Genomic DNA, 20145 nt, shown 5'->3' on the forward strand with positions numbered 1-20145 from the left:
ATTAATAAAGAAATGTAAAGTTAGATTTCAACAAAATGTATATACAGATGTCAAAGTAAACTTTTTTTCAATATTTGAAGTTTGACCGTTCAGATCTGATTTTTGCTCACTGAAGGTCGAACTGTCAAGTATCCGGTTTTTCTAAGCTTTAATTTTATATTTGTTTTTTTAGCGTGACTATAATTGTTTCTCTGTTTTACAGGTTTTAATATAAATTTTAATAAGAAATATACGACAATTTATAGAGAGATATTATGCTTCTTACAAAGGAATTTTACTTAATTTAAAAAATTTTATTTTAATTGTTTTCTTAAAATGTGCCATGTGTATCGATCTTTTTCGTAGCATTTATGTTTGATTAACTGTAGAATATCAAAAAGAGAAGATTCCGAATAAGTATATACGGTAGGTATACGATACTATTTACAGATAGTGACGTCTTTGTGGTTTTTTGTTTAAATATTTTGCTCATCACATCTTCAAGAAGTTAAACGTATAGAATTATGTAAAGAGGTTTTATTTACGACGTTTATACAATGTGTTGCAATAACAATTTTAAAATCTTTTTGTACAACATAAATATATATATACATACATACGTACGGACATTTATATTGCTTAAGTTAAAAAAGTAAGAACATACAACAAATTTTTACAGCTGTTATTTAACTATAAGTTGTTTTGAAACAACATATATTGTGTGTGTGTGTATATATATATATATATATATAAAACTCACACGGTATACATCGTAAAATGATATATGTATGTATGTACATACTGATCTCCTCAGAAATTGTAGGTACGTATACACTTCGACACACAAGGATAAACATTTTGTTAATATAATTGTTATAAGTCAGTTTTATATATACATAATAAATATACATTTGTTTCTTTCCCTTGTATTTGTAGAAGTCGTTATATTATTTACATACATTTGATTCTTTGCACCGTTTCATGTATTCGTTTTACCGATGTATTTAAAGTTAAATTACGATAAATCGCTATAGCTTTCTCTCTCTCTCTCTCGTAAATATGATCAATATTTAACGTAATGTATATTAAATTTTATACTAGTTTTGATCATTTGTCGTAAAATATACCACGTTCTCATTGACTGTATTTATGGAATATTTTGCTTGAAATCCATTTAAAAAAATACTACTGTTGTAAATATTACGAAATGTTATTTGTACATAAAAATCTTATACTTGGATGAAAATATGAGTGCTGTATATATTTGTCATGTAATGCATAACAAAAATTATTTTAATGATATTTAAACGATAAAAAAAAAACTATTATACTGCAATATAATTTAAAATGCAGATATTTTACAAGCTAAAAACAATTCCTGTCAATCTTATTAATCTATTTTATTATTCTATGTTTGTTTGAAATGATATAATTGAGATTCTCTCCGAAGTAAATGTTTCAAAGATGTCACGGAAAAGAATTATATATAGGAATTATAGTAGGATAATTTGTTTTTTCATAAATGACGCAACTGGGGACATGTCATTTATGAAGAACGTCGCTTATCAGCGACGCAAGTTGAAATCGTCCAATTTTGGCATTTCTCTCGCGAGTTTTCTGAAGTCTCATTCATTGTGGTTCTCTGAAATAATCTTCTTAGATTTATCAAGAAACGTCGTGGTGGAATTCGGGCCTATCACTGTTGTAGTTGTGGTTTCACTTACCGTAGACTCTCGCTTTCCATATGGATTCGACGGTTGGCAGTACAACCTGTAAATCGATGATAAGAAAAAAAAACAAAAAACGAGTTAAAGCTAAATAATTTCCATCACTCAGGATAAACGTGAAACGAGAACCTTATGCTCTCGGTTCTGGAACGGGGAGACCAATTGTTATAATATCTCTGACGGGTACCAAGATTTCGCTCGGTGTTCCATTGTGCAAAGTGATGCTTGACTGCGTTTTGTACTTCGGTATTGAGAAAACAGTAAAACAACGCCACAAGAAATCCCTGAAGGAAATAGAATGAATTTGACAGCGATGATTTTTTATATTTTTAACGAATACATAAAATTTTCGAGAATGTCTAACTACAATTTTCCCGATTTATCTTTTAGTTTGAAAAAAACTTTCATCGGTTTGGTTTTTTTATACATCTTTGCAAATACACGTACCTGCATAGAAAGAAGAATCGCACGCGTATAGGAAAACGCATTGGCGACCTGGCCTTCCGTAGGTCCCGCTATGACTAAAATGTACGTCACTCCCAGAAGCGGTATCAACACCAAGAGAGCTTTGCTGGCTTTTCGATATTGCTGCGTTTCCATGTTATTGGCAGACCAAAGCTTTGTTATCAGCACCTGCAATAAACGCACAATACAGTGTATATTAGCATGTTTTTATATTATTAAAAACAGCACATGTAAGAATGAGTTTTTATGTTAAAAAGTAAGCATATATTCCAAAACTAATTTCAGCGTGCGATATACATACAATACATATATATGATACACTCACTCACCCACATAATCATGAAAAGGAACATCATGTTTATTGCAAGAACTGTTATAGCGGGTACTTGATAAAACCAGTCGTAAGGATGTGGTATCATCCAAGGACAATGCTTCCAGAGCGCTTCTTCCTGCCGGCAAATATTATTTTTTCAATGAATGCACTCTGAACACTGTGTGTGTGTGTGTGTGTGTGTAAACTATTGATAAATGTTTATAAAGCTGAGATCAAATCTGAGCGTAAAAACTTTACTAACAAACCGATATATGTTTTTGTATATAAATAAAAAAAAGTAAAAGATTTTAGTAAGTTTTTAAAAAATGGGGCTTTAATTTTAGAAGAGTAATGGTTTTCTATCTGAATAACAAACGTCAATTGTAAACCGATATTAGATTAAATCACTCGGTATAGTCGACTTTTTAACCGAAAAACACGCGATTGATTGAATAGTCCGCATATTTACTGTACTCTCTATAAATTTGAAAACATTTTATGGTTTACAGGCAAATAATCGCGATTAACAGCGATTTGTGCACGTTTTTGGTTTGAATACATTGTAAGACGTCCAAATGATGATAAACATTTTTATTTAGGACACTTATAGGTTTGTATATGCCGGAAATATTTCAATCATTTTGTGGCATCGTGTTTGCGTTGTAAATACACTTCAAAGAAACAGTACATTTTCCTAGAAGTAGAAATAAAATTAATACAATTGCTATGCATTAAAAAAAAAAAAATATAGAAAAAAGACTGTACTAAAATTCAGCGATATAATAACAACAATTTTACTCTTTAAGATTTTCTGTGCGAGCCGAAAACTCCGGACAAAAACTCAGAAAAAAGTAGCAACTTGGATTAAAAAAAATCCTTTCCCAATTAAAAAACAAAATAAAAAATAAAAAATAAAAAAAACAAAACAAAACACGTACGCAAAAGACTGTTATTTGATTGTAAGTTGTGCATGTTGAGTATAGATATCCGAGTTTCACGTTTCTATGCTCGGGAATCTCGGAGTCTCGAAGTTTTCCAATAACTTGAAATCAAACATGGAGGTATCATGTTCTTCATTAGAAGATGGGCTTTGTGTAATAAACGCCTTGTTACGAGCGGGCGAAGAAAAAGTAAACGCGTTAAATGTACGTGCTTAACGATGTGTAACGGACGTAAACTACCCGACGTGAAATATACCGACTAAGTCTCCCACGTGGGCGTTGTACCTCCTCCCAACGTGTGTCATCCTTGTCACGTTGTTGGACGTACCGTTAATAGACGAGCATGGATGAAATTTCGATCGGTACTTTTGGTACCGTATTTGCTATCAACCCCCTACCCGTCACTAACCGGGAAATGAAAGATTCCTCGTGCCACGAGAACGGAAATTCGCTGTCGGATTCGCGTCCGCGAGACGCTCGCGTTTTTATTCACACCTACCTTGTTAGCTTGTTTCATGACATTCTGATCCAGCGACTTGGCAATTCCCCACGTAGCTATCACCAATATTGGAATACCTGAATGTTATATTTTTAAATTAATTATGTATCGATTATTGATATTTTTTGCAATTAAATGCAGATAGAACTAAACTCGCTGATCGTGTTTGTCCGTGGTTTTCTAATCAAGTACCGAAGCAAATTTGACACGTGTCGACTGTTAAAGTGCTATTTCCGTACGTTCAAACAACGAGGGTGGTTTTGGCTAAATTCGCCTTTTGTCGTTTATTTTTGTTTACTTGTGTGTTACAGAGGTGTTAAAAGCCTAAAAGGAAAAGTTCTAAAAGCTTTTGCATTCGCGTTGAAAATCAGTCTGAGATTCTCAAACGAAGAAAGAATTGATAAATTGCATTTGAACAATTCGGCCACTCTCGACCAATTCGATCAATCAATTTCCTCTCGGGAATCTCAGATTGGTCTTCCGGATCGGTCGCAAACACAAGGCTTAATGAACAATTTCCTATATAATTTCGGAAAAAGATTTATTTCTGCTTTTTCATCTAATAAAATTTATTAATTAATTTTTTAGTCTAATAAAACAGACTACTTAATCGTACCTACTTACCCCAACCGATGATTAGACAGAATCTCAGCTTGATATTGTCGCCAGTAAATGTTTTCACGACCAACAGATATAGATATAAACCTATAAAAGCGAAGCGCGCTTTAGTTCGAACAATATAGTTTTAATAGGTGGTTTTTAGTTGCGCTCTTTTGTGCAGCGCGGTAATTTCACTTTGTGAAATTGCTTCGAAGCAATACACACTGCGTTACCGTCTAGTAGATAGAAAACGCGATCGTCACGGAAAATCATTATTCACCTTCTACGAACATCCAGAAAAAGTTCGTCAAATGGAAATAATGAAGGAGCGAGAAGAGCGTTACGCAGGTTGGTATATCCGTTTTCATTGATATCTAGAAGTTTAATATTTAATATTTAGGTAATATTTAGGTAATATTTGATGCAATTAAAGAATTTTAGATATTGTATAAATTTGCAATTATTTGTATTATTCAATCTCGTATATAAAGAGTCATTTATAATAAATGCATTATTATAAAACAAAAAAGATTTTATACAACGGAAATAAAGAAAAAAAAAAAAAAAAAAAACTACACAATGTGAGAATCACCTGCATAACAGTAGTAAGTATCCATGTCAAGTCAGCCAGAATGTACGTGAACATGAGATTCGTGTGTATGTGATTTCTGAGACATCGTAGTTCTCTATAAACACATGAAATATTTGAACTCTACATATATATACATGTGTAATAAAATGTTCTATCAATCGATAAATAGCGTGCTGAAATATTTATGTACTTGTAATAGATAAATATGCAGACGGCCACTATCAGAGTAAATAAGGAGAGGCTGTAACCGATAAAATACAGCGTTGTCGTGATTTCCACTCCAGGCTCGACGACCGGCATTTGTAGGTCTCGACACAGAGAATAGTTAGAATAATTGTCCCATGTCCCATTGCCCTTGCACCACCGACTGGCGTTTTCTGGACATAAATGTGATCTTCTATTATAGTTCAGTATGTTGCGATCGCTCATGTTTACCTCGCGCGCGCAAAGCGTGCTTTCTCACAAAGAAATAAGATATTACAGATGCGTGCGAATAATTTAAAATTAAAATCGAGCAATTTTGCGACTGAATATCGGGAACTAATATTTTCCGCTCGTTGCACAACAATGTGTTTGCATGATGTTTTTTTTTGACATTTCTCTCTCTCTCTCTCTCTCTCTCTCTCTCTCTCTTTCTCTCGCGTGTGCGCTAAATATAAAACATATGTTATATAAGTCTAGATAATTAAAGAAGGTAATTGCCAATAATTTTTCACAATGCCACGATGCGAATATTACCTGCGTTACATTATTTACAATCACAAATGATGAATGAGTCGATACGTGACAAAAGAAATCGTTCTCGTAACAACCAAATGAGATCCAGGAAGCACGGTATTGCATATCTATTAATAGTTTTCTCAATCTAGACCAGTATGACGATAAAATCTTCGGGAGCGATAAAAGAATGAATGACTAAATAAAATTGACAAGAGATACGATATCTTTGTATCATTTTTTTTTTATTAATGTGCTTCGCAAAATTTCTTTCCAATTTTTTAAATAAATTTAAATAATTTACCATAATAATATATTTTTAAAATAAATTTAAATAATTTACCATAATAATATATTTACTTATTTCTTGTTATCTATCTTGTTATCTATCTACTATTATTCGTCTAATTTAATTTTTATTTATGTGTTACGGAAAAAATAGACAAACATTAATATTTTTTCTCATTTAAATTATCTCTTTATCTAATCATCAGCATTTATATGCTAATAATCTAATGTTTATGTATGTATAAATATATATATATATATTTATATTTATATATCTTTATATGTATATATACATATACACAAACTGTTATTGTAGAGAAGATGCTTACTAGGTGTCGACACAATTCAATAATCAATAATAGGTCGGAAATAATCGGAACGGTTGCTATATGTACTGAAGCGGGAGACACTCGAAAAAAGACAGGTTGTTTGGTAAATCAATGACGTAACGAAGTAGATTAAGGCAGAAATTACTTCACGCTAAAATAAACAAAAAATATCAAGCTCGGTGTATTTTTTCCGAGAAAATTAATTTTTATTTTCATGGAAATAACGTCTCTCAAGCGCATCTCAGATTTAGCGGTCAACAAAAGAAAACGAAAAATAAAAATCACGTTTCTTTCAGGCTGCGTTTCTGTAGTAATGCAACACTTAGGTTGAAAGCATGTTGAAAGTTGAGTAAAACCGTCGCTCCAACTTTTAATCCGGTCTATCTCTCTTATTGTCTCCTTCCAAGCGCGTCCAAATACATTCATTAAAATATCTAATTGTCACGAGAAACAAGAACAAAAAACGTATTCTCGCGATAACAAACTGTAATCTAGAACGCGTACCAAAAAAACTACCACCAAAAACAATGTGTTGTTCTCTTTGTTTCCAGAGAATAAAGAGATAAGAGAAATAAAGAAAACTCACACAATGTTCGCAAATTTAATGAACGAATTTGCACGATTTTAGTGATTCAATCGCGCGCAATATTTCATTTTTCTTTTTAATTCGATTTTGTGTTCGCAGAACGCGCTAAAAACTGACTATTTAATCGCATTATTGTAGTACTTATATTTTGATATATTTTAGCGTCAATGTTAACATTATTATCAGAGCGTTATTCATACGACAAGTTTCCCGGCCTCCATATCGATACTTCGCTAACTATCGATAATTACAGCCGATAATAATGCATCGATTTTCTCCGTGCCGCGCAAATTTGCGGCTCGCGTGTGTGTTGCGTTCCCTTAGATCAAATAAGAGTAACATTATTACATTACTTTAATAATACTCTCTCTCTCTCTCTCTCTCTCTCTTTCTCTCTCCCTCTCTCTCTTTCTCTCTCCCTATCTCTAACAGAAATCGAACAATTTTGCATCAATAAACAACAAATGTTCACGACAACGTTTTAGCCACAAACGAGCAATAACAAATAATTGGAATGCGTCGTGAATTGAAATTTCTATCAATAGATTAGCATAAAAACACATATAATAAAATAGATAAAATGTTTAAAGTATCGTTTATATATTAATGTAAAGTTAAAAATATCGAATAATAAAACGTATTACTTTTTTATTTAATTTTAGAAATAAATATAAGAATTCGCTTCTCATATTTATCTTATATTTTCACAAAATATAATATTACATATATGTAGGTAACTAAAGCACATCTTACAAACACGTACTTTTTATATCATCCCCTTATTTCGTATTCCTTTTAATGTTATCGCAAGGGAATAAAATGCTGTAGCATTGGCAGAGGTGCATTCTCGGGGATGAATTGTACCTTTGAGAATTTTATAGTCGTCGAAGCAAAAAAACTTTTTCTTTTCTTGGAAGAGTTTGTTGCAGTTTGATTAGAAAATGTGCACGTTCACACGAAACGCGCTGTTGCTCCCTCGGTTTAGCACAAAACGTAATCACGTAGCAAGATAATTTCATTCTATCAACGAAAATTGAATAAAATTAATTAAACTGCCGGTGGCAATATCGTTACACTGGTCCTTTTCGTTGTGTTGAAAATATTTAATTTTACGTTGCATCTACGTATTCACCTTTATCATGACAAAATATCAAAATGTTTCGTAAAAGTCAAACACAAAGAAAGTTTTTTTTATCACATAACGCTTTTATTTTGCGCTAATTTTGCGCTCGACAGCGAGAAAATAATTTATATCTGTAAATCATATGTTTATAATACAACGTATGATGTATTTTTCGGTAACGTTAAAAGACCTGCGAGTCTTTTGCGCTTTAATTATTTTATAAACAGGTTGCAATATGGGAACATCAAAAGATGCGATTTTGTTACGTTATTTGCGAGTGAAATACAAAGTAGCATTTGTGTTATTGGCGGAAATAGTATTTTACAGCAATAATAGTGAAACCAATAAACTTGATGACACATCGACAATTGGACGAGTTACTACTCTTGAATGTATAAGATAATTCACGCTGTTCAACACACAGCATTAAATTTCCAAACCATGTACATGACATGCTATTAAATTTCATGCAATCAGATAAACTTTTATCTTCTTTCTTTTCAATTGAACAACCTCCTTCAGTGTTTTCTTTTCATGGATATTTGTTCATATTGTAATAAAGTATTTTCTCTTTTTTGCATTAATTTAACAAGATTATCTAAACTTTGCAAGTTACATCTCATGTATACTCAGTCTTATCAGCAAACAACACACGTTCTCGCTGACTTCTCGTACTTCGAAATTGCATACAACGCCATTATCTTATCCGGACACGTTACGCGGATGTGCGTTAAAACTGAAGAAAGATGAAGCAAGATGAGTTGCAATTGAGATACTTAATCTCAATTTGACTAAAAATTCCAAAATTTGAATATTTCGCAAAAGAGATTGCAATATAAATCAGTTTTATTCATTTAGAAAAAATTATTATATTTTCTTGAAACCTAAACTACTTTACATATTTTTAAAAAATCTCTATATATTAAAAAAAAATCCCAAAGTTATGTGCATCGCGTAAAAAAAAATCATTTCTTTTCTCATCGAAATGTTCAGAAGCTGTTCTAATTAACAGTTGTACGATAATGTAAATTGTATACGCGTTTCTCCATGAATCCCGAGTATAAATACAGGTGTGTACGTGGCTCGTGTATACGAGCAATTTAGGACTGTTGAATAATTATCGATGGAATCGGCAGCTGCAGATCAGAAGACAGAACGCGCTGGAGTTGGATAATTTTGTTTATACTATCGTTTATTTGATCCGTACGCGAAACATACTAAATAAAGTTAGTAAAAAGTTAAATAAAGTATTATTTAAACCAGACGCACCGCGCTGACCAACAAGCGCGTTAATTTCTTGCACAATCAAGTTTATTCAAAATATTTTGAAAAACTATCAATTAATCCGCAAAAAAACTGATGTCAACTTTTAGCAACTGTCAATATCATTGTTACGTCAAATGTTACCAAACTTCAACGCATTCATGAAAAAACGTCAATAAAAAATGAAGCGCATTGCCCATGTGTGCCAGAGAGGAGGCATTACTCGAATCACTTTACAAATGAATGTTGCTCTCGAAATAAGTTGGAATTTAAACAGAAAAAAATTATGTTAAAACTCTTCTGTACGCATTTCGAGCCTTATTACGTGTAACAGAATAGCACCAGTCTGGCTCTTTCGCGGATAATTTCGTTTACAGCGAGAAAGCGTAGCGCCTTGATTAATTTAACTCGTCGAGGCGAAGGGTTTGAGTGCTTCTATATCGCAATACTAGTAATGCTTCTGGAATAACCCCGGAGTGGTTCACGGGTATACTCTTCGAGATAGACGGCGGACCAACCTTTGTAAGTACAGTACACACAGAGTTCATAATCTCTCTCTTATTCTCGTATATATGTACAAAAAAAAAAAAAAAACTCTAATCCACCAAATATATAGATGTTCCATTGCTAACTTTTCACGTTGTTTTTCCTTTCACTTGTCCTTTTAATTGTTCACATGTCACATGTCATTTACTCGAATGAATACGAAGCGTCGTAATAAAAAACCAAAAAACAAAATAAAAATAAAAATAATTGACTAACAAAAGAAAAGAGATCGCGACTACACGATCATAAAAACGGATAACTACGTGTATGTATATTACATACTCACGCGAGATCGCGAATCGATCGGTTTAGACGGATAGAGCTCTCAAAGTTCACGCCCAAAGAGGAAACAAACAGCGTACTTGTGAGGTGGCGCTTTAATTAAAATCGATATTTTCAGAGCCTTTGCACTTTGCCCAGTCTCCGCCGCAAGTCGATTTGTTCGCGCTGCGTTTTATTTGATTGTTTTACACCGCGTTACATTAGACATCATAGACGATGACAACGACGACGACGATGGCACACCGACGTGGATTGCACAATTTAATTATTCTCATACCCGTTGCTAATGCAGTGTAATCTAACTTTCTTCACTTGTAATATATAGATTAAAATCCAGAAAAATTCTCTCCAGAAGAAAAAAAAGCAATTGTACGCGATCTCAGACAATTATAATATTTCAAGTCAAGTATAAAAAAAAGAAATGTTCTCTTTTTCTTTCTTTCTCTCTTTTTCTCTTATATCAAATTCGACAAGTTGCACGAACTCACAGTTGATTAAACTAGATGTTTGAAAAACTTCCCTCACATCATATATTATCTTATTTTCGGTTCAAGGTCGTGTATGTTCTCGAGTCTAATTTTCTTTTTTTTTTTTTTTTCAATTGCTACAACTAATTCGCGGAGAATAAAGACAAAACTTTTTTATATTTCACAAGCCGCGAGCCAAGAGAAAGTCTTCTCGGTTTTATTTCCAGACATTTGTCACGACAATAAAAAAAACCTTAAGTGTCTGAAAATTCAGATAACCGATTTGATTTTAAACATAAAGAACAATAATAAAATTGTCCATAATCACAATTAGTTTTTCTTGCAAACAAGTTTATTTTTATACTTATTAGTTGTAATTACTCGCAGATTTGTTTTCGGTTATTTATTTGTTTCAACAATTATACGCACGTAGTTTAGTTGAAAAATAGATTCGCCTTTAAACTTTAAATTAACCTAAATCCACGTAAGATAATCTTGAAACAGGAGAAGAACAGTGTTGAAAAATATCTTTCCTAGAACACAAGTAGATTACTGTTTTCCTTTTCAGATCGTACAGTTTTCACGCAAATTTGAAGACAAAAACGTCTAATTGCATTTCGGAGGGAATTAAAGTTTTAATAATGGCATTAAAAATGTTGGTGTTGTTAAACGCAAGCATCTTATAAAACTTTAAGCAGACTAAACTTGCTTATACTAGAAGTTTGCTTTGATAAGATCTGATTCGAAAACCAATTACAGATTCTTCCTAAGACGCAATGGCAGTTCTCCGATGAATTTTGATAACATAATAAATTTTAGGAGCTCTGACCTATATTACGTATAAGACTGAAGATCTCAAACTGTAATCCATCAATTAACTTGGGAATCGATATATCGCTCAGCGATATATCGCAATTGTTACATGTACATACGCAAAATAAAGTTGAATAAACTTGCTTTAATTTGTATTTGATTAAAAGAAGAAAAGGGATGAAAAAGTAAGTTGACAATGAAATGAGTATTGTGTGCACAGCGAAGATATCTCCAACTTCATTTTCAACGGCGAGCGATTAAAGATGCACGATATGATAGAAAAAGAAAAGAAAAGCATAAATGTCTCAATAACCGGACAAGTATTGTTGGCCGGATATTTTTGAAGAAATAATTATAACAATTTGTGTGTAAAATTAGAAAATACTAATAAAGTAAAAATATATTTTAAAAAATATTTTGATTAATATTTACATATCTAATAATTATTTTTTAAATAAATGTCTTGTCATTGGGACATTTATCTTATTTGAGAATTATTTGGCTCACAATTTATTTAAACTTGCTTTATTTAACAAGTTTTTTATTTATTTATTCTTTTTTTCACGGTATAAAAAAGTTCGTATTATACGTACTATGTGCGAAATATTTAGAAAAATGGAATTCACATTATAGTTCGGTTTATTGTCATTACAATAGTGTTTCCCGATCAATTTAGAATTATTGATGCTATGACATATGTCTACTCACGAGTGTTGTCATAAGGTATTCCATTGAGTTCGTCGAAACAGGGGATGGTGGCTAGTGTGCCAGGGGATGTCCGGGGCCAGCACAGTATGGTGTCCCAGTTTACCTGGCATTCCTGCTCCTGCCGTGTGTTTTGATTCTGCTCGAGTTCAAGACACTTGAGCTGTTCAGCGTTGAACGACTCGTTCCGCTCGTTAATGTACTTTAAAGCGTTCAGTACGTAATTACCGTCGGCCGTGGACTTCGTGCCGTTTGCAGAAAATAATAAGTCTAATGCCTCCTGGGTTCGTTGTGTTGTCATCCTTCTTTACTGAGATCCTTTGATTCGAGGTAACAAGAAACTCTAGAAAAAAAAAGAAATAAGTCCTTTATAGCTTCGTTTCTTTCGGAATCTTTCCGTCACTTCTCTATTTGCGTTATTCGTATACTTGTTGCTGTCTCGCTGCTGAATTTTTGCGATTAGCTAAAACGATTATTTTACAGACAAAAGACAAAAATTACGTTCGTATTGAAAATATGTACAACCGTGATTCGTAAAGTGTTTTAAGATGTTTTTTTTTTTTTTTCGAAGTACTTATTCGTACAAAAACAAATATATATGACGCACATTCGATGAAATATATTCGACTTAACTATTCTTCGTGATCCGTCAGCTCGCATTCACGCTCGAATGCAAGACAGATCTGAATTAACTGTCAAACGGTTTGCGACTATCCACCCTGAAGCTCTCTTGATCTACGAAGGTGCCACTTGGATACTGTTAGAGCTCGTGGATACTCGAAATCAATAACATCGACCATCAATGGCAATAGTCACTCTCTTGCAGAAGACCCACTGTACTGGAAGCTACGGTAACGCATTCTCCCATTATTCGTAAAGCACTCTCTCATGTCATTTCAGAGAATGGAAAGTCTAGAAGGGCGAAGGTGACACCTACGATGATCAAACACTCCGAGTGTCATCAGGATCTGGATTGTCTAAGGTCCGATTGCGCAAAAAAAAGTCTCAAAGTCACGTAAAAGGCACTTTTGTCAGATAAAAAAAGAACATTATTTTTTTAAGAGTAAGTAGGGTACTTTATAATCGGATCTTATATATTTAAGATGTACGTTTTATATGTATTGTACGTATAATTCTATGCACACATATATAAATAAGACGGTTTTATATCTGGAAAAAAATAACGACTGCTAATATCGCTCTAAATGTATTCTTGTAGTTTTTTGTTTATATATCAAAGACATCCCACGTTTCTTATTAATCCTCAAGCCGATGTACTCACGCTTCCTTAATCTTCGCGAGAGTCGCGTTACTTCGTCGTACTCTGGAAATGAGTTCCGGATCGCTAATTTAAAAGCGATTACTGTGCAGCGCACTCAGCGAGAGATTTATCGGTAATTATCTCTTTCGATACTATCGTCGAGGTTTTATATGTAAGTGCACGGGGATAAAACTTATTGCCCTCACGCAACGAAATGGCGAATCTCGTTCTTTATACGGCAATTTTAGTTCTTTCCACACAATTAAGTAATTAAACAATAAAAATATTGTTATATGTACATATATAAATTATATATATATATATATATATATATATTTTGTGCAAATTATTATAGAATAATAATTTGCACAAAACATTAAGAAATACAGAGAAAATAAAGAGAGTAAAAATGAAATAGTGTTTAATATATTCGTACATTAAAAAATATCATAACATGATATAATATGATGTAAGAATCACATCTACAAAATCAAATTGTGCAAAACAATGAGTTAAAATAAAGCAAATGTTAATAAGTTTAAGAAATATTAATTGTGTTCTCATCTTTACACATGTGGAAAATACCAGGTTGTGTCTTGTAATTTAATTAATTATTGTTTATTCATTTAATAAATTATGTATTGTTGTTTGATTCTGTACGTGTTTATATATTAAAAGTTTGGAGAAATTATATGCCGCGAGAAAATTGCGGCAAGCATCATTAGTCGAGTCCATTTCGAGAATTACAGAGCTGCGATTTCGTGTAAATAAGGAACGCGCGTGAAATGCGCAGAGAATTATAATGAACTGAATATCATGTAGCAGTTAATAGTGCAATATAGCATTTTGCACTGTACAAACAGTATTTCGTTTAACAAAACGAATGTTACAGTTAACTGGAAATAGCGAGAAATTCATTACGTATCAATGAAAATTGTTGTAACTAAAAGTACAAAGAAATATACTAATAATGTACGATGGTTTCAATCGAGCTGATCGAGTCACTGTATCTCGCTTGAAAATTCTCGATTACAGGAAGAACTCTATCGCACAAACAATATTGTTTCAACTGATCTCAACAGTTGCGCAACAGCTGTTCAACTGCAATTTCTCGAAAAGTTATGTTTATACAATCATAACGGATTGATAATAATTAATTATGATTGCACGATGGATAGAGTAATCACACACAATACGATAGTCACATTTCGTGTCGTTTAAAATATTTATTTTATCGGGATTCGCTCAATAGCCTACCGTTGTGACTGCCCCGCAGAACAACGACGATCACTTGATAATGTGTCTTTTCTGCAAACAGTTATCTATGCTTGATGATGATTGTGAAATACAGCTGTTTAACAATCATGAAGACAATCGTAACGTTGCAATGAAATGCGGCACACTTATTACGTACGATACACTCGATAATGTGTTAATTTTATTATTATTTGTTTATTTAGTGATGATTTGATTGAAGATTAATTTTTTTCACAAAATGTTTCTATTTATAGGCGATGATCGTTATACAAAATTTCACCAGGACACGATTTTTGTATAGTACAAAGCAAGTCTGTGCCAATTTTCTGTTACGTTAAATCAGTTAGGGTTCACCGCAAGAAGACAAGTGTTTTCTAATATATTACACTGTCAGCTCATATCTATCGGGCGCCGACGACACGCGACTGCCAAGTAGCGGCACGTGTTCCTGGGCGAGGACCATCACCGACCACCACCTTCGCAGCTCTGCGCGACGACCAAGTTGGCTTTGCGGCGCTTGCGTCCGCGAACGGTATTTTCAGATCCAATTGTATAAAATTATGTGCGTGTGTGTGTGTGTGTGTGTCTACCTAACACAGGTATGTAATTGTTACACTTAATTTTTTAATTAATTAATTTTAACTATCACACACAATATAAATGATAATTGTATCAATCTTGTAATCAAATCTGTATGTCTATGATCCAATTATGAGTTTTCTGAAACGGTAGCTGTGGTAGGAGCCGATAGAAGGACACAGCTGAAGCTTTGTGCAGAACAATGCAGGATAAGGAGCGGACATGCGTACTTTTTTCCATTCTTTTTTGACATTGTATTCCTGATGAGATCGTTAACGAAGCTGAAAAACCATATACCATCTGTATCTAATCACCACATATATCATATGTCGTGTTACATATTACGTATTATACCACATAAATCACACGTTAAGAGATTAATCTGTCAGAAACAAAAGCGATATTGGTTTCTTTACATCTCTGCCTGACTCGCGATTAATTACGATAAAAAATTTCTCAAGTGAGATCAATCAAGAAGCTGAACTTTCGCACAAAAGTGACAATTTCTCAACTTTAATTGAAAGTTTTAAAGTGAAAGCTTATCTAACTAATTTTAAAGCGTATTTTACAATCTTTTCAATTTGTACTATCCGCATTTAATGCATCATTTCCAAACTCGTATATTTCATTTCGCACATAGTTTGCATTCATATGTATATTTGCAATAATTTCCCATAGAGCGTAAAGCAATAATTTCCTATGTATATAATTTTGAGGCGACAATTATAAATTTATATTACATCGATAGAAAAAGTCATTGAAAATCAAGTAAGAGAAATGTCGTCTCTCATTTTGTGCGATATTTCGCGCAACGCGCAAGAACTGCGAATTTCAAATGGAAAATTGACTCGGTCGATTGTTCAACAATTCGCACTCCGCACGTACTCCGCACTCTCAATCGACTAAACGGCTCTTCCTGATTCCGCACATGTGTGCTAAGTATATTGTAAATACAGCCATCTTTTTCACTTACATGCACGTGTCTCCTTCCGTTCTTTCTTTTCTCCAATACACATCTGTTTAGCTGCAACCAAAGCTGATCACATATACAAAATAAATACATCGCTTTAAAACTACGCAACGCTCTGTTTTCTTTCTAATTCCCTCGTTTTTTTTTCAATCGCTTCAACTATCGACTAACATTGTTGTTTGACGTGCACACGCGATATTTTTTTTTTACATATTCATGCTAAAATATACAATTGTATGTGAAAACAAAGCACGTCAAACAATTAAACCTTTTTCTTTTCTACGTTTTGTTATATTGATAAAAAAAGCACCAAGTAAACAAAAGATGTGTATTTTCCGAAATGAGTAATTAACAACACACATTACATACAACAAAATAAAACTAATGCACAGCTATCTTTTACGTATCGTTAAAAATAGTACAGAGAAAAACATCAAATGTTTTGATATACAAAATACTATATATATATACTTTTAAAATCCATTTTGCTTTTAGTGCGCCGCGGATGCGATGTGACAAAAGAGAAAAGTTTTAAATAAAAGCGCGCGTTTTATCAGAATAATATAAAATTGACAATTATTCGATTAAATTGTATCAATTCCCTAACAAGTTCCACACTGACTCACTTCTCTCACTCCTTTTTTCTACACATATTATACAAACATATTTTCTCACCCTTTTCTCACTTTTGATATCATAAAACGTATGTTATCTTGTAACGTACTGTTCGCGTTATGCGCTATTTATGCGAGTGTGACATATTTTATCTCAGTCACGCCAGAAAGTTTTATCTCTATCAAATATTAACTATATCAATAAAGAACACCGTCTTACGTGATGTGTTCATCTCGCAAAGAGAACGCTCTTTCCGCGGAGGTCAGCTTACAAATGGAAAACATTATGTTAAAGACTTCATGTGTTTCAACACAAACGATTCTAAGTTTGATGCTATTTAGCATGATTTGTAAATGTATTTTTCCAGACAACACCAGAATCTGAAAGATGTCGTAAAGATATCTAAAAGATAGCTAAAATAATTTAGGGTTATTTTCTATCTACAACGTGCGCTTTTCACGTACAATGCGCTATGCCACATGTATATCTTTACAATTAAAAAAAAAAAAAAACTTAAAATAAAACAATTAAGGAAGAAATATCTTCTAAAATAGCAAGATTTCATCATTATAATGTCAATGTAACCCTTTCGCTGTGGCATAGAATTCTAATGCAGAGCGTGTGTGACAGAGAACGAACGTTTAGCCGCGATCGATGCTACAAATGGCGAAACTTTTCGCGCATTCGGTAGAAAGCATAAAAGTCATCAAAGTTGAATTGAATTAATATAAAGATATATGAATGCTGATAACAAGTACCAAACGTCTGAAGGCGCTAACATATGACAAAGCTTACAATTTAGTTAAACGCCAGTAGGCGCCAATAACAATAAAAAGGTCAGTTTTCGTTATTATGTGTGACTAAAGTCAATTGACTAAATAATGACTTAAAGTAAACGTCAAATATTCCTGATACACTGTTGCCACAGAATATCGTTATCTTGATATTTATACATTGGTATTGTATACTTTATTTGTAATTTAGGCTTGTGAACCTAAATTGCAAAGTACACAATACAACTTCACACAGAACAAAAATCTACAAGAAACTTCATTAGAGATTTTATCCATTAGACATTGCTGACAAGAAAATGTGAACGTTTAATTGATATTGATCTGATGAGATTTTTATTTTGTGTTGGACATTGTGTCGTCGATAGAATGCTGATAACACTCAAAACATAAATATGTAGCCGTATCAGCTGTAAAATCAGGATAAAGGCAGAAAAAAAAAAATAAATTGATTTGCATGACGATATCTTTTTGGTCACATGTCAAAATGACTATATACATATAAATATTTCTTTACGCGGCTTTCAATCGTCATTATCATTACATTACGTGTGTATTATATCTATACATTAATAATAATACTCGACAGATTGTAACTCAAACACAAAATCATAATAACTACGATTAATTTTATTCTGTAGTTATTTATCACAATCGATTATATTGTAGTCGTAAGTAATATTTCTGTTCACATTATTTGATGCTTTCTCTGTTACTTATTATTTTTGTTTTTCTCTATTAACTCTTCGCCTGCATCTGGGAGACATAGGTCTTCCAGACGACTCAAAACTTGCGTATCAGCGTTTCTAGAAAAAATTAGTTTTTTTTAAACGCTTATATCTTCAAAACTACCAGAGAATTTTTTCAATTTGTTTTTTTGACGCAATATTGTTCAAACTTTTGATTCAAAAAAATATTGATTTTTCGCAGAAATATTCGATTTTAAAGTCGCGTGAATTTCACAGACCCAGTCTGTCTTACTTGTAGGTCATTTTTAAGGTCATTTTTACGGCGAAGAGGTAATCAAACTTCTTCGATTTATCATCAACAGTCAACCCAGACAGTACAGAAGTTCGAAAGACACCAGATATCTAAAAGATGTTTAAATTATTTTAGTCATTTTCCGTATGAAAAATACGAGAAATCATATATAGAATCACTTTAACTCACAGTTTATACAATTTTATTTTGTTATATGTATTATATTATTACATATATTATATATTACATCTGGTGATTACCTACACAGAACAAAAACTCTATTAGACGTCCATTAGACGTCAACAGCTGCGATATCTATAATAGATGTCTAATGGAATTTTTGTTTTGATATTTTTGTGTGGGTACACACACACACACACACACACACAGAGTGAATAATTTTAGTATTTTATTCAGACAAGTTTTAAGCCTATGTCACACTACGGATTTGGATTGAAATTGGATTGCAATTTGGTCAATCAGAGCGAAGATCAGTAAACTTAGGATTGATTTTCTTTCTTCTGATTGGTCAAATTTCAACCCAATCTCAATCCCAATCCGTAGTGTGACATAGGCTTTACTGGCTTTCTGAGGTTTGATGTATTCAGACTACAATATTTACAAACATAGAGTGCTTTCTATTGTTATAGTGATACAAGTCGATACAAGAGTCACTCTGTTTTTTTTTTGTTTCTTATTGAATATCGAACAAGGACAGAATGACCTTTGTGTCGACTTGCGTCGCTGTGAAAAAGCACCCATATACTTTAATTAAGTTATTTAAAATAATAAGCGAAGCAAAGTGTGTGTGTCCAAATATTATTGTAACTTTAAAATCAGACATTATATTATTTACACTATTTTATAGACACTATTCTATTTACAATAAATTTTATCATAATGATATTAAACATATAATTGACGTTTATATTTTTGTTAATTCAATATCCACTCTGTAGTGTAAGGGCCTGAGCACAATAGAGAAAATATTAGAAATAGAAATTAAAAACAAAGGCTAAATGTAATGTTCAATGCGAAAAAATAAAATATAACATTTAAATATAAGCCGAATATCATGTAACCATGACATACTTCCTGTATTTATATGTTATGTTATATTTTATTTTTTGTCATTGTATAGTACTTTTAACTCTCTCTTCTATTTCTAATTCTTATTCCTAATATTTTCTCTATTGTGCTTAGGCCCTAATTCTTCTTCTTATCCCAGACAAAATTATACTGCGACAAACTTGTTTGAAAATTAAAGTTGTTTATTAAATATATACTGAATAATAAAAATAAAGTTTGTTATATTTTGTACTTATCTTGTTCGTCGAACCAACCTTCAATTAATTCCATCCAACTCGATTGGTCGATTAACATTGCATTGATCGATATTAGCCGAAATAGACGGTTGCCCACACTGTTCTGTTCCATTCTGTTTATCATGGTGGCA

At 32.6% G+C, this 20145-nt stretch overlaps 1 protein-coding gene and 1 long non-coding RNA gene across 10 annotated transcripts; both read right to left on the minus strand.

Annotated features, from left to right (window-relative positions):
• On the minus strand, positions 1–17421 carry LOC109859695 (diuretic hormone receptor-like). Of its 9 annotated transcripts, XM_020438206.1 has the most exons (14): positions 16978–17420; positions 16306–16356; positions 14754–15613; positions 12239–12578; positions 5307–5493; positions 5117–5210; positions 4805–4898; positions 4549–4629; positions 3925–4001; positions 2501–2620; positions 2154–2339; positions 1836–1990; positions 1704–1749; positions 1–1621 (listed from the first exon to the last, which is right to left on the minus strand). In XM_020438206.1, the coding sequence occupies exons 4-14, from the start codon at positions 12534–12536 to the stop codon at positions 1526–1528; spliced, it is 1434 nt and encodes a 477-aa protein (XP_020293795.1). In that variant the 5' UTR covers positions 12537–12578; positions 14754–15613; positions 16306–16356; positions 16978–17420; the 3' UTR covers positions 1–1525. The 9 variants fall into 9 exon arrangements, with proteins under 9 accessions (XP_020293795.1, XP_020293792.1, XP_020293787.1 ...); XM_020438203.1 differs by lacking the exon at positions 14754–15613 and adding an exon at positions 12869–13081 and having other exon boundaries at positions 1518–1749; XM_020438198.1 differs by having other exon boundaries at positions 1518–1749.
• Positions 17422–18281: 860 nt separating this feature from the next.
• Positions 18282–20115, minus strand: LOC109859718. The gene is made up of 3 exons (XR_002250739.1): positions 20033–20115; positions 18690–18799; positions 18282–18514 (listed from the first exon to the last, which is right to left on the minus strand). It is a non-coding gene; the product is annotated as an uncharacterized LOC109859718 (long non-coding RNA).
• Positions 20116–20145: the final 30 nt, after the last annotated feature.

Source organism: Pseudomyrmex gracilis, unplaced genomic scaffold, assembly GCF_002006095.1.
Source record: "Pseudomyrmex gracilis isolate BER0280 unplaced genomic scaffold, ASM200609v1 scaffold_279, whole genome shotgun sequence".
Classification (NCBI taxonomy): domain Eukaryota; kingdom Metazoa; phylum Arthropoda; class Insecta; order Hymenoptera; family Formicidae; genus Pseudomyrmex; species Pseudomyrmex gracilis.

Bases quoted from the DNA above. Each gene is read 5' to 3' on its own strand.
- LOC109859695 (XM_020438205.1), bottom strand. From the start codon at position 12,536: ATGACAACACAACGAACCCAGGAGGCATTAGACTTATTATTTTCTGCA. The intron at 4,630-4,804 runs GTGAATAATGAT...TCGCTTTTATAG, and splicing joins TTTCTGGATGTTCGTAGAAG to GTTTATATCTATATCTGTTG. The intron at 1,991-2,153 runs GTACGTGTATTT...TATTTCCTTCAG, and splicing joins CGATTCTTCTTTCTATGCAG to GGATTTCTTGTGGCGTTGTT.